This window comes from Lissotriton helveticus, chromosome 5_1 (assembly GCF_964261635.1).
Source record: "Lissotriton helveticus chromosome 5_1, aLisHel1.1, whole genome shotgun sequence".
NCBI lineage: Eukaryota > Metazoa > Chordata > Amphibia > Caudata > Salamandridae > Lissotriton > Lissotriton helveticus.
The window spans coordinates 69,832,466-69,846,668 of NC_136065.1; the positions used below are offsets into that span (position 1 = coordinate 69,832,466).

General features: G+C 44.3%; 1 protein-coding gene across 1 annotated transcript in view; it reads right to left on the bottom strand.

Moving 5' to 3' along the window:
- Positions 1 to 234: 234 nt before the first annotated feature.
- The window catches only part of LOC144752386 (uncharacterized), a 42,269-nt gene continuing 28,300 nt past the window's right edge, over positions 235 to 14,203 (bottom strand). The window contains exons 19-20 of the mRNA XM_078640320.1: positions 11,595 to 11,716; positions 235 to 1,366 (exon numbers count right to left, since the gene is read on the bottom strand). Coding sequence (XP_078496446.1) covers positions 1,082 to 1,366; positions 11,595 to 11,716 — 407 coding nt within the window. The 3' untranslated portion in view covers positions 235 to 1,081. The remainder of the gene's footprint in view (positions 1,367 to 11,594; positions 11,717 to 14,203) is intronic.

The following is a 14,203-nucleotide window of genomic DNA, read 5'->3' on the forward strand; positions in this document are numbered from 1 at the left end:
CCAATAACAGAGCCATACAGCCACTTACACGCTCAAAGACCCATACAACAGATTACCACTCTTAGACCCATACAGGCAAATACATAGTCAGTGACACATGCACAAAATCACTCACACATGCCCTCACAGACCAATACAGCCACTAACACACACAGTCTCAAATGTCTAAAGTTATACTCAGGAGAAAAAAAAAGACTTTCAAAATTCTCCCAAAAAAACAATGATTATGGGGACGATTTAATTACAAATCAACCTTAACAAAGCCTTTGAAATTCATTGAAAAAAACGTAAGGTTTCAGGGACGTTATAGTTAGGACATTTTATTATAGGTGCATAGGCTGGGTTTCTAGACAGTCCTCACAGGCAGACCTTCTTTATCCATAGAGTGCAATTATGGAGTTCTTTCATTTAAGCCAATGAGACCATCCAGCTTACCTTAATTCACATACACTCAGAATGTCTGAATGCCTTACAAATATACAGAGAGAATAAATTAGTTTTCTGCATTATAAATATCAATAATAAATATGTTGCACTGTACGTCAGTACACAAGATGCCTTTTAAGCTTTACAGGAGCCGCATCGATGTAGGTAACTAGCAATGGCTACTCATAGTCCTAGGGTTCATCTGAGTATGACTGAAAAACTCTCCACGTAGCCTACTTGTCCCACGCAAGAGTGTGTCAATGGGTGCCCCTCTTTGTTAGGTTGAGGGAACAAGTGTAGACTCCACACCATCTTCTCCACTAGGAAGTGTTAGGGCTGGATCACAGGAGCACTAGATTGACAACGAGGGTGCTTGTAGAAAGTTGCATTTTCTTTAGGAAACTGGGAACCTGAGAAATGTGGACTGGTTTGCTTGAAAGAATGGCAATTGGACCTTTGATCTTGTAAGTGTTCGTTCATAGTCGGATTGCTAGGGATTAGGATGTAATCATCAGAGGGAGTCAAAAGGTCGGTGTTATTATGAACAGACAGTAAAACGTTTCCACAATGAGGACCAGCTTTTCCTGCAGTCATAGCAATGCACACATGCACTCAGTGAGACTCCAGACTGGTAGAGTCTTCCTGGGTGTTTTCCTCAAGGGTAAAACCGATGTGTTCGTCTGTCATGTTCCCAGTTATCATCAGTTCTCTCTTGGCGGTGATTATCCTGGTTATTGGCTTGAGTCCAGTGTTCCTGGTGGTGCTCCAGGGTGTGGTGGTGGGATGGTTCCCACTGACCCTGAATCTGAGGACCACTTTGATTATAGTGAGTGTTGTATCTTGGTATGCTTGATGTCAATTCTGTTATGTTGTTTGCAGCGCTGGCAGCTGTTGGCGAATAGGAGCCTCCAAATAGCCCGGACAATCCTCCTGAGAAAACCTGAAAGAGAAGGCAGGAGAAATGTGTAAATAACAAGACCAGACCATCAGAGATGTAGTCAAAACAGAATGACTGATGCACAAAGGAAAGACATTCACTGAAAGAGATTCCTCAACACCAAAGATAGGCAACACCAGAAGACTGTTCTCATTACTAGAGATCCTGAAACAGCCGCTGCTGTAGGGAGAGTTTCACACCAAAAGGACGCTCTGGTGAACAACAACTTCCACAGTGGGGGGGAAGTAGGTGAGCGAGATGCTCCTCATCAGACATTATCTCCCCACTGAAGGATGGGCTCAAGCTGTTCAGAGATGTTTATTTACAAAATTGTTATATTATAGAAATTACCGCCATACAGAAGAACATCATGGAGCTGAGGAGAGATCTTTCTAACAGGGGCATGGCTTATCATAAAAAATGAATCTTTATGAAATTTCCATTTTACATGAATTATTGCCTACATCCTGGAGCTGTGAAAACATGATACTTTCAAGGAGATATCACATACAGGCGCGATCATGCACCAGTTGTACAACACTGGGGTATGTTCTAGGTTGAATGCGGCCACTAGACATAAGGGCCCAGCACATGACTTTTTAAAACAATTGTTATCAGGACTGTTAGATGTTCAGGAGGACAGAGTGCCCACAGATTGATAATGATGTGCTTCCAGGGCATCAACAGTTCTGCATTGCTGAAGGCCTTTGGCATAATGTATTGCAGGAGACTGGGGAAGAGGAAACATTGATTGGTCTGTTAGTGCATCCAACACACACTTGAAATTGCCCCCAATAATCTAGGGTGTATGTACCCAGTCAACAAGGCAGTATGATGTATGGTGCCAATATTCAGCTTGGTCATACTTGTGGCAGAGATATAACCAGAGATATAACCAGGCTCGAGCGGCTTCCCATCTTGCCTATCTTTATGTAGTACATGTACACATTCAACATCTAAGGGAAAGCCAGGCCTAATCCCAAATAAAGCTCCCCTCACATACGCCAAGTACCTTGAACTTTATAGCTGGACTTACCATCGGAACATGCAAGACAAGCCTCTTGCCAAAAAAAGAACCTGAGAATTCCACCATGGTGAACTTTGTAACATTTCTACATAGAATTTATGACCCTACTATTCCACGTAATTAGTTTATATGGGATGGTGAATTGTGAGGCATAGATAATGTGAAATGAGGAATTACTGACCAAAGATCCAACTGGGAAACGAGCACCTTCGCAGACCAAGCATCCCATTGCAAGATAAGGATATTAATCAACATGAACAGTTACCACCCAAAGGAGAAACCCCTGAACTTTTTAGTCTTAGATAGAAACTTAAACATAAAAAAAATTATCAATTACTTTGCTAACACTAGAACAAGGAGCAAAAGGTGGGGTGTGTACAGCAGACCAGTAGAGACATTTGTACCTACTTATATGTATGAATAGTCGGATAAGTTCTCTGCCATTCAATCTAAGCATAGATGCAAGTACGAGCAGCAACAAGCATACTGTTATTGTGACCCACCTGAAAATAACAGGTATAAGAAGAATCACAGATCAGAGACTTTTGTGTAGTACTACCAAGAGGTCATGGGGATGTAAATAGATGACATATTTCATATTAGAGTATTATTTAAAAAAAAGGATGTAGTTTCAGATAAGTTCATCAGCAGTTTGTGGAGTAACCAATAGTGTGGGAGTGGAGTCCATTTTCTCTGTCTCCATCTGGGGGTCATCACCAAATTTTCTTGATTCAGTGGATATAAATGTTGTGGTGTTTGATGGACCATACAAAGCCGAAGCCAGTTTATGCTGTTCTCGCCCTATCTGGGATGAAGAGAGGCTTCATCGGCTGTGTCTGTGCAATCAGTTTCTCTGTGCCACCACACAGCTTCGTTCATGTATTGAGGTGGCTGAGGAATGTGTAGGGAGTGAGTCATGTTCTCCTTTGTCGTAGGACTCAGCCCAGTTCCAGGCTACTTCTGGTTCTGTATCAGATGTGTATGATGACCATCTGATATTGACAGCTTCTCTGGAAAATGATAGTGTATGTTTCAGACTCAATTTTTTTAGCTTCTTTTTAACTTGCATAAATAAACAACTCTTATTTGTACATCAATAGAATAATCAGGGAAAATCATTACCCTTGCATTTTCAACTTTGATAAATCCTTTTTTTCTGGATAGCATCTCTGTCTTGATGATATAAGATTCTGGCTAAAATTGGCCTTGATGGTGATCCTGGAGGTCGGCCTCTCACGGCGTCTCAGTGAGCATGTTCCAATACGAACTGAGGAAATAGTGATGCAGAAGCTATTTCGATTTTTTAGCAGAGCTCAATATAAAGAGTAGCACCAATGTCTACAACGCCTTCAGGCAGGCCTATTATGTGGATATTATTGTGGTGGGAGCAGCACTCCATATCTTCAAGTCTGTCTTCTGTCTTCTAAAAGCCGCACACACGTAGCAAGATTGTGCACCTGCTGAGCTAAATCATCTGTGCGAGAGTGCAATTCGGGGAGGGCAGAAGCGTTGTTGCAAGTTTACATTTATTTTCATGTAGTAAACAAAAATCAAAGCTGTGTGGGTCTCGGCTATTGTGATAAAATCAGGTCCAGGTTATCACGTGATTTTTCAGAGCCCTGAAAGGTGCCTGAAACAGCCAAAGCATCTGACATGTCTGTGCTTGAAGCTGAAGCAGTCAGTTGTGTATCGCTATTTAAAATTGGTTTACGTAAACTATGTAATCTTCCCATTCACAACTAGAAGTGTCAGTAATATGAATGTGGCTCTATATATAAAAGGTTAAATACATGCATGTTATGATAGTTGCTGGTAAGTATTGTGTAGGGGCCAATAAAGAGACTGTGATTTTTGGGCGGTGGTTAAGTGAAGCAGAAGTAGGCCTGACAAGGCTAGAGCTGCATAGTGATGACTAACAGGGATGGTGGTAGCAGACTCGGGGGAAGGTGCAGCCCTTCCATGCACAGGAAAATAGATAAGATGTTCAATTAGTGACAAGATGCAGAATTACCGAGCAGAAGGCGGCACCCCACGTTCCCACTTAGGGATGCACAAAGAAAGGTAATCACTGATTAGGATGCAAAGTGTGTAATCCATCCAAAATGTTCCTTTGTAATCACATAAATAATTATCAGGTTGCTGAGTATATGAGAGAGCATGCAGCACCAGACAGTGCGTATAACACGCAGAAGTCTAAGCGCCCAGGCTCCGGGACGGCCGCACACTGGCAATGACTGTGATGGAACTATGCACTCCCCCCTCAGGCTTCCAAACCGCAGGAACAGGTCCACAAAACAAGTCCTGAACTCTGGGGTTCTACCCTCCCATAATTATGGTGGGATGTTGTCTGGCCCTGCATATAGCTATTTTTTGTCAACAATGAATAATAATAATGCTTCTTTTTAAGACGTGCTCGGTCGCAGGATGATTTTAGGAAATCATAGGTCTGTTCAATAAAGTTTTGGAACGGATTAGGGAAACTGGGAGCCGCTGTCCTGTGATTAGGGCTCACACTGTTGGTATTGAGAGATTCATTGTGGCCCAGGGCTCCCTGAGCTCTGAAAGTGCAAAGAGAGTTGTTCTTTCAAATCCAGCTTTGGCCTCTGGATTATTAAATGTCAGATTTATATTTTATTCATCTGTCTCCGCAACAATTTAAATCCCTTACGCTTCCTAGTTAGGCTGAGAACAGACTGCCAACCCTGGAGTTTTTCCAACTGTTACTGGGAATCAAAGGTTTCTTGAGCGAGGGCCTGGGGCCAATTTCTGAAATATCCATTACATTTACAACAGACATCAGAGCCCAATACAGTACTAACTGCAATCTCCCAGGATTTCCCTTTCAGACATGAAAGTCAATCAATAAATTAATCAGTCAATCAATAGGTCCATTTGTATAGTGCAGCTTATCACCCAAGAGGGTATCCAGGCGCTTGCAGTGTCTGAGGGACTCAGTCTAATTGCCAGGTCTTGAGTTCCTTTTGATTTTCTGATAGATGTGGGGAAGTCCGGAGCTGCAGGGAGTGGACATTCCTTGTCTCCACTGCGAGGCAGGAGAAGTATGTGCGAGTGAAAGGGATGCATAGTGTAGATGTCTGACTGGTTGTTGGAAGCTCAGGTCGTGGTTGACTTAGGCAGGTCCCCTTGGTTGCCCATCTATAACACCTGGAGGTGAGTGATGGTTAAATGGATCCAGCTGCCCCACTGATGTGCTTAGGGCAGACAAGATGATGCCCATTCATCCACTATCTTCTAAGCTCAGACATTGAAATGAGTTTATCAACTTTATATCTAATATAACATTTTGGGAATATAGCAACAAGTGTGAGATTCCATTCTTTCTGACATCCCTGCCTCTTAGACATTTGAGTCAACATTGAAACTAAAATTGATTATTCCTTCATAGAAACACTACATTGGCTAAAATAATTGATGGTGATGGCCACGATGAAAGAAGGCCCGGATGAAATTTTATTTATGTCGGTGTAATCTTGCGTAATTTCTAGAATTTCATTTTATGATTGTTAAGTGAAATGATTGAGATTACACCATTACACTAGACTGTGTAATTGAGCATTTGTTTGGGTAAAAGTCCTATTGTGGGAGAACAGGAGCAATTCAAACTAACAAAAAGAGAGTGTCTGTTGTTCATGTCGCACATAATCTTCATTATTTCTTTTAGCATGAACTGCATTCTCTGTCCAAAATAGACACAAGGTATTTTATGTAAGTATTTCACAGAATTTCTGCAACAGAAAAAAAACATAACCCTCTGATCATCCCAACTGGTGCATTGATTGACTCCACTTGATTCTACATCTCAGACAGAGTGGGTAATTCAACATTGAGGTAGATGGAGAGTCATGTTGGATTAAGATCTAATGAATTTTAATTTGCGTGGAACTATTAATGTGATCCTCTTCTCGACGTGGAGCCAGTGGAGGCCTCGTACATGTTGGCTCATGTGCTCCTGGCGTGGTGTTCCGAAGACAAGACTGGCGGTGGCGTTCTGGATGGTCTGGAGTCTACACAGGAGGGTTTTGTTGATTCCGACGTAAAGGGCGTTGCCATTGTCCAGTCTGCTGGTGATGAGTGTGTGGGTGACGGTCCTTGTGCAGTTGGAGGGGATCCACTTGCAGGTCTAACGGAGGATGCAGAGGCAGGTGAAGCTGGTGGAGGCCTCGGTCTTGATCTGGTGGTTCATGCAGAGGGAGGCGTCAAGGATGATGCTGAGGTTCCAAGCGTGGTCTGTGGGGGTGGGTGGACTCTGGAGGGCGGAGGGACACCAGGTATTGTCCCAGGTGGAGGTGCAGGGACCGAGGAAGAGGATCTCAGTCTTTTCTGAGTTTAGTTTCGGACAGCTGTCCTTCAGCCAGGCTACCACAATCTTCAGGCCTTCCTGGAAACAGAGTCGGGTGACTTCGGGATTCTTTGTGAGACAGAGGATGAGCTGGGTGTCGTCAGCATAGGATACGATGCTGAGTCCATGCTGTCTGACGATGGCAACGAGGGGGGCCATCTAGATGTTTAAGAGCATGGGGCTGAGTGAAGATCCCTGGGGTGCTCCACAGTTGATTTATGTGGGTTCGGAGAGAAAAGGAGGGAGTTGGATCCTCTGGTTTCTGCTGGAGAGGAAGTATTGGATCCAGCCGAGGGCAGCTCCTTGAATTCCTGTGTTGTGCAGTCTGGCTGCTAGAATGCGATGTGAAACGGTGTCGAAGGCTGCAGAGAGGTCTAGAAGGATGAGGCTGTGGTCCCCTTCTTAAAGGCTCTGTAAATGGTTCATAAGAGGGAATCATTCTTTTTTTGAGAGGCTGTTTGGATCTCTTGCAGATCATCTTTCATGCCCTAACGGTGAGAGGGGAGAGGACATTGTTCCATCTTTGAGAAGATGTTGGGGTCTTTTGCAGATGATCTTTCCTATTAGGGAAAGGGAGAGGACATAGTTCTATCTTTGAGAGACGGTTGATGTCTCTTTAAGATGATCTGTTATACCTTATTGAGAAATCATAGAAAAGGGAGCTAAGCTCTATTACAGCCATGCCCTATAGGGCTGACAGAGATGTTAAAGATATAGCGCAGAGAGGTATTGTCACTACTGCCTCAGGGAGCTATATAGACATCCATTGAAAGACAGAATTTGGATTAACCTCCTCCCCCCTGCACACAAGCAGCTCAGTGGCATTCCATATTAAAGACCAGCAGCATTGATACTGTCCCAAAAAAGACCTATGGTCAGATCCATCCACAACAATTCAGAAAGGAGGCAACTTTGCCATCCTGATAGAAAAACACTACCTGGTGAATTACCTATAGCTCTGAATCTGCTCTCTTTGAAAAAGGTTAAAATCTCACCACTTTAAACATACAGGATGCAATGTACTTCTAGTTCTTCAAAACCATTGACTAGGCAGGCACTTTTTAAATACATTGCTATGAATGTGAGCTGTGGGTATTTTTTATTAACAATAAATGTATTAATAATACATAATAAATGTATTAACAATAACTAACTCCTTCCTAGAGGGCACCGTGGGGGTGTGGAGAGATGATCTCTTATAATTTATATTGTGTTAACGAAAAACTACTACAGAGAGCATTGTGTAATAAACAAATAATATTTCTTAATAAGTAGTAGCCACTTGAGCAGTGATAAGAGTATAAATGTGCTGGATAAAGATTGCTAAGCATGACCTTTCCACAGACTTTAATAGCTAATGTATGGGAGGAGTATTACCCACCCAGAGCATCCATTTAGCGCTTAGTATTACAATAGTCCCTAAAGTGTCCAATGGAGATTGATTAATTCAAACCCTGCAGCACACTCAGAGAGGTTGGAGTGTTACAATAGTCTCTAAAAATGTGTATTGATGGTGGAGTACTACAGCAGCATCCAAAGCAGCCGTTCTGGGTAATGGGTTTGAGTAGTCCCTAAAACGATCAGTGTGAATGCAGTACTACAGTAGTCCATGAAGTGGTTAATGATTGTGGAATATTGCAATAATGCTTAATGCGACTAGCATCCCTTGCTGCTTTTCAGTTGCCTCCTCCCCCATTTGCCTACTCCCACTGGACTGTTGCAAGGCTGAGCCTGCCCTGTGCAGATTATCCCTGGTAGCCAGCCTTGTCAGCCAGCTTTTTAAGCTTGTTTTACTCTTCAGGTAGGTTTACAGCTCATTTCCAGCCCATTTAGGGTCAGACCTACTGTGCCCACTTGGTGTAGTTTTTTCTTACTTCCCGCCTCCTGCCATCCTCTTCCTTCGGCCTGCCTCCCCAGCGTCCCTCCCAGGACCTACTAAATGGATGAATCGGCACAGCGACGCTGCCTGTGCACCAAAAGGCTGCCAAAAGGCAAGCCTGTCTGCACCCATCTGGGCCACGCTCGAGGCCAGGAACCCTTGCCCTCCGGGCACCCAAAAGTGCTCCATCGCAGATCTTTGAACCATGGGCCCTGGACAGCACAGCAACTGCTGTCTTGCATCTCCTCACTCCACTGCAGGATCATTCACCTGCCAAAGCTGTCTGTTCGATACAACTAGTGAACTAAAGAATGGTGAGGGATTAAACCCAGATCAGTTGACTGGGGGTGAGTGTTTGATTTGTTTAAACGCTCCGTCCATCATCCCCTTTTGTATCGCTTTGTTCGCCCTAAGTGTGGCAGGGTATGCTCAGACGTGAGTCCCTTGTTCACTCTGCCACTGGATTCAAGATAGCCTGGCTGATAAGGATTATGAATCCGAAACCGGTCCCAGGATGCTTGTTTCCAGGCCAGCGAAGACATGGCTTGGCAGTTCGGGCTGCACTGTTCCCATGAGGCACAGGGTCAGACTGATTTGCATATAGCCTTGTCTGAACTGGGGTGGCTGAGTGAACTAAAGAATGGTGATGGATTAAACCCAGATCAGTTGACTGGGGGTGAGTGTTTGATTTGTTTAAACGCTCCGTCCATCATCCCCTTTTGTATCGCTTTGTTCGCCCTAAGTGTGGCAGGGTATGCTCAGACGTGAATCCCTTGTTCACTTGGCCACTGGATTCAAGATAGCCTGGCTGATGAGCATTATGAATCCGAAACAGGTCCCAGGATGCTTGTTTCCAGGCCAGCGAAGACATGGCTTGGCAGTTCGGGCTGCACTGTTCCCATGAGGCACAGGGTCAGACTGATTTGCATATAGCCTTGTCTGAACTGGGGTGGCTGAGTGAACTAAAGAATGGTGATGGATTAAACCCAGATCAGTTGACTGGGGGTGAGTGTTTGATTTGTTTAAACGGTCCGTCCATCATCCCCTTTTGTATCGCTTTGTTTGCCCTAAGTGTGGCAGGGTATGCTCAGACGTGAATCCCTTGTTCACTTGGCCACTGGATTCAAGATAGCCTGGCTGATGAGCATTATGAATCCGAAACCGGTCCCAGGATGCTTGTTTCCGGTCCAGCGAAGACGTGGCTTGGCAGTTCGGGCTGCACTGTTCCCATGAGGCACAGGGTCAGACTGATTTGCATATAGCCTTGTCTGAACTGGGGTGGCTGAGTGAACTAAAGAATGGTGATGGATTAAACCCAGATAGTTGACTGGGGGTGAGTGTTTGATTTGTTTAAACGCTCCGTCCATCATCCCCTTTTGTATCGCTTTGTTCGCCCTAAGTGTGGCAGGGTATGCTCAGACGTGAGTCCCTTGTTCACTTGGCCACTGGATTCAAGATAGCCTGGCTGATGAGGATTATGAATCCGAAACCGGTCCCAGGATGCTTGCTTCCGGTCCAGCGAAGACATGGCTTGGCAGTTCGGGCTGCACTGTTCCCAGGAGGCACAGGGTCAGACTGATTTGCATATAGCCTTGTCTGAACTGGGGTGGCTGAGTGAACTAAAGAATGGTGATGGATTAAACCCAGATCAGTTGACTGGGGGTGAGTGTTGATTTGTTTAAACGCTCCGTCCATCATCCCCTTTTGTAAAGCTGTCTGTTCAGCTGCAACATAGGACCTCCCGCGCCATGCCCACTCTGCTGACGAAGACCATCCGAGAACCGCCCTGATGCCTCCCGATCATTGCCAGATCCCTCTGCAAACTCGCCTCCGAAGTCTGGGACACCATCACCACCCTGGCCCCCGGCTTGATCTTCACCACAGAGACCTCGCTCAACCCCTCTGATGCTCTGAGGAATCTTCAAATGGCTCTCCATAAGCATAATAAAAACAGTCACACAAACCCTGCTCACCAGCCAGCTGCACTACTTCAAGGCACTGTATGCACCAACCACCACCAAACTCATGAAAATACTCCAGACGATACAGACTGATCCTCAACCTACCCAAACAGACCCACATCACCCAACACTTGAAGAACCTCCACTGGCTTCCTGTCAAGAAATGATGGCAATTAAATGTACTAACACACACCTACAAAGACCACCATGGCTAAGGACCAGAATACATCACAAACGCCTGAATGAACCCCAAAATAAACATAAAATTCTCAAATTATTGCAGAAACCTATACACCCATAGGTCGAGATAATTTGGGGGCCAGCTATTGGTTTCTGATTGATGACTCTTATCAATGGTACTCAAATGGTCACTCCCAAATGCTACCAATCAGTACTTCCACTCCATAGTTACCACTCAAAGAGCATCATTAACAGACTCCTGAATCAGGATCTCATTTAGTGAAGTGCCTGCAATTACTCCCAGTGACATCTGGTTAGTGGCCAGTAATTGATCAAAACTATCCCACTCCTAAAGATCTCAGCCAATGCTTCATCCTAAACGACTCTCAGTTAAAAACTCCCAGTCAGTAACCTCTCTTTACGTACTCCAATCCCATGACTCACCTTCATGAACTGTAATTCAGAGACGTCCATTTTGATATTCCTAGTTAGTGAGTTATATTCTGTGAGTCACTCTCAGTGACTTTCAATCACTGACTCCCATTCAATGGCTAAAGTTCAATGATTCCAATTAAGCAGTTTCCATTCTTTGCTTTCTATTTTATCTGTAACTCTCAATCATTTACTCTTCTTTAGTGGTTACTGCTGAGTGATTGCCATTTAGTGGCTCACTGTCAGTGACTAATATTAAATGGCTTCCGTTCAGTGATTCCAATTCAGTGACTTTCCTTCAAGAGGTCCTGGCCCATGTATTGAGTATCTTCTACTTCCACCATCCTGCCATGGCTCAGTGCTGGGGACACAACAGCCATGTTTGTTCTTACCATGAAACAGAGGCCGAGCAGTGTGGCCGTGAGCGCGAGAGCCCCCAGGCTGATGAGGATGATCTGCCAGACATTCAGGTCTTCGACACCTACAAAGCCTCCTCCGCTGAGTGTGGTTGTCCCTGTGGGAGATGTAAGAAAAAGGGTTAGGGGTGTTAGGTGCAACACTCAGTCATTGGCAGTCCATACACAACTTCCATAATACATTTCAACAGTGCTCTAAATGTGGATGAGACTGATTGCAGACCACCTCCATGGGCTCCCTTAAGGCGGACCCCCGGGTGCCATCAAGCCCTTAGGAAGACTGCAGGTGTCCAGGACTGAAGTCAGTGCTATATTGAGTCTGGCCAGTAGAGACCAGTGTACCTAAAGGCAATCACTGCTATTAAGACTATCTGAAGACTGCAGGAGCCAGGGTTTTAACAGACACCCCTCACAGGTAAACTATTATCTTGAGCATTTGATCTCCTATATAACTCTGCCGTCTTCATTGTTTTTAGCAATGTGGGATTGGCAACCCGGGATCTGTTGTAGCACCTCATGAGCAGGGCAGACTCATTGTCAACAAACACACCTGTACAAAGGCAAAACACCTAGGGGCAAATTTGGGCGATTCTCATGCAGCTCCGCACAGCGAGTCACCTCGCTGCGCAGCATTGCTCCAGAGCCATGAATGCACCACATTTAAAGAATTTGATGCATTCTAGTCCTTTCCCCTTGCGGTCGATCGCTAACAAGGCCATCCTTGCACCATGGTGCAAAGTTTCCTGTGTTGTAGGCAGAATTGTTTATTTACAGGAAGAATCACCTTCATGCACAAAAACAATCCATAGAGGCGTTCTTTCTACAGAATCATAGGATGTTGAGCATCCTTGCCAAGGATCGAGCCCATTTCCCCTGCTCCGAGCGCACATCCTCTCCCTTGTGCAAAGTAAGGCAACGCACTGATCTGCACTACATTGCTTTTCTCCAGCTTTATGAAGCCATTCAAAGCCACGCAATGTGGCTTTGCGTGACTTCATGAATCTGACTTGAACGCCTCCATCAGACATGTACCAATATGAGGGTTGCCTCGTACTAGCCTCTCATAAATATCCCCCCTAAAGTAGAAGCAAAAGTGTGAGACGGAGAGGGCTGTGGCATGCTTGGCAGCTTTAAACTCTGGCCAGTTGTGTTCAAGCAGGTGCAGACTTATTAAGTATTGTCCACGCTGCTGCCACCTGTGTCACTGTGGCCTGTTATATCTCATGTATCACTGCCCATGAGTGTTGTGATTTTCTTGCATTCCACGTAAGACTGTTTTACCAGGAGCATGGTCAGGCAGAGTACATGGTGCAGCTGGCCACAAAGCAGTGTGTGTGTATGTGTTGTGATGTGTGTGCATGTCTCTCTCTGAAAAAAACCAACCTATACTGTGACAGTCTAGTCAGTGCCATCACAGGCAATGGAAGCTTTATGCGACTGACTTTTTTAAACTACTGGTTGAACAGGGATAATCCAGAACTAGAGGCTGAAGTGTGTATAACCTTCCAGGAGGAATGTTCCAAGGCTTTTGGTTAATTCTAACAAAACAGTTCCTATATATTTGTGAAAACAGTTGGCTCAGGCTGAAAGAGAAGGATGTATCTCCTGTACTGTGAATGGAGGGAATGGAGAGACATCTAAAGAAACCAGGTGCCTGCTACCTACAAACATGTAAATGTGTGCAATTTGTTAATAGGCACATCTACAGGCTGCTTGAAATCCAATATTATCTTTAATTGATGATGATTTAATTTATTTGAGGGTTTATGTTATTTTTACTAGTTTTTGAAAATGTGTTTTGTTGTTCTTTAATTAATCCTATTAGTAAAAAGCTGTAAACATATCCTTGCACTAATAAGAAAGTTTGGCTATTACTAAATATATGCATTTTTAAAACATTAATCTTTTTGCTCATTTAACATTAGCCTATATTACAATATGTGCAGTAATGTTGACACCGTTCTCACAAAAATAGGTCCATGTGTTTACTTGTTGCTACAATGGAAGGGTTAAGAGCTGGGAGTTGAAAATGAAAAGCAAGTATCCCTCTGTATGGTTTAAGAAACATTTAAAAAATATTTCCAATGACAACCTGTGCCTTGCGGCCATCTTTTGATGTCTCCTCCCGATGAGAGGCAATGGCTTGGAGCACCGTGTCCATAACTGTATTCGGACTAGCCGCAGAGGTTTCAGGATGGTTCTCAGAATGATCTAATGACACAGGTCGTATGACACGATGAGAGTGGCTCGGATTTTGATTTAAGGTCTGGGTTGAAGGTGAATAATCCCAGGTTAGCTCTGGTGTTCCATGATTTTTTTATTTTTTTTTAGAACGGTTCTACGAGAAGTCTTAGGATCATTGATTTTTGAGACCTGATCACTATCTGTAGTAGTATTGGATTCTGTGTCTCCCTCAGGGTCTTCCTCAATTTCATTTGACCAGGCAGCATCCTCAGAAAAAGAATAAAAGTCAGTGGGGTCCCTGTCAGTTTCTACTGCCTCTGCAGATGTCTCTGCACCCGATATCCCAGAGGAGTTTGTAGTTATGAGTGGCTCGGATTCATTCTCCTCGAGACTCGCTTCGG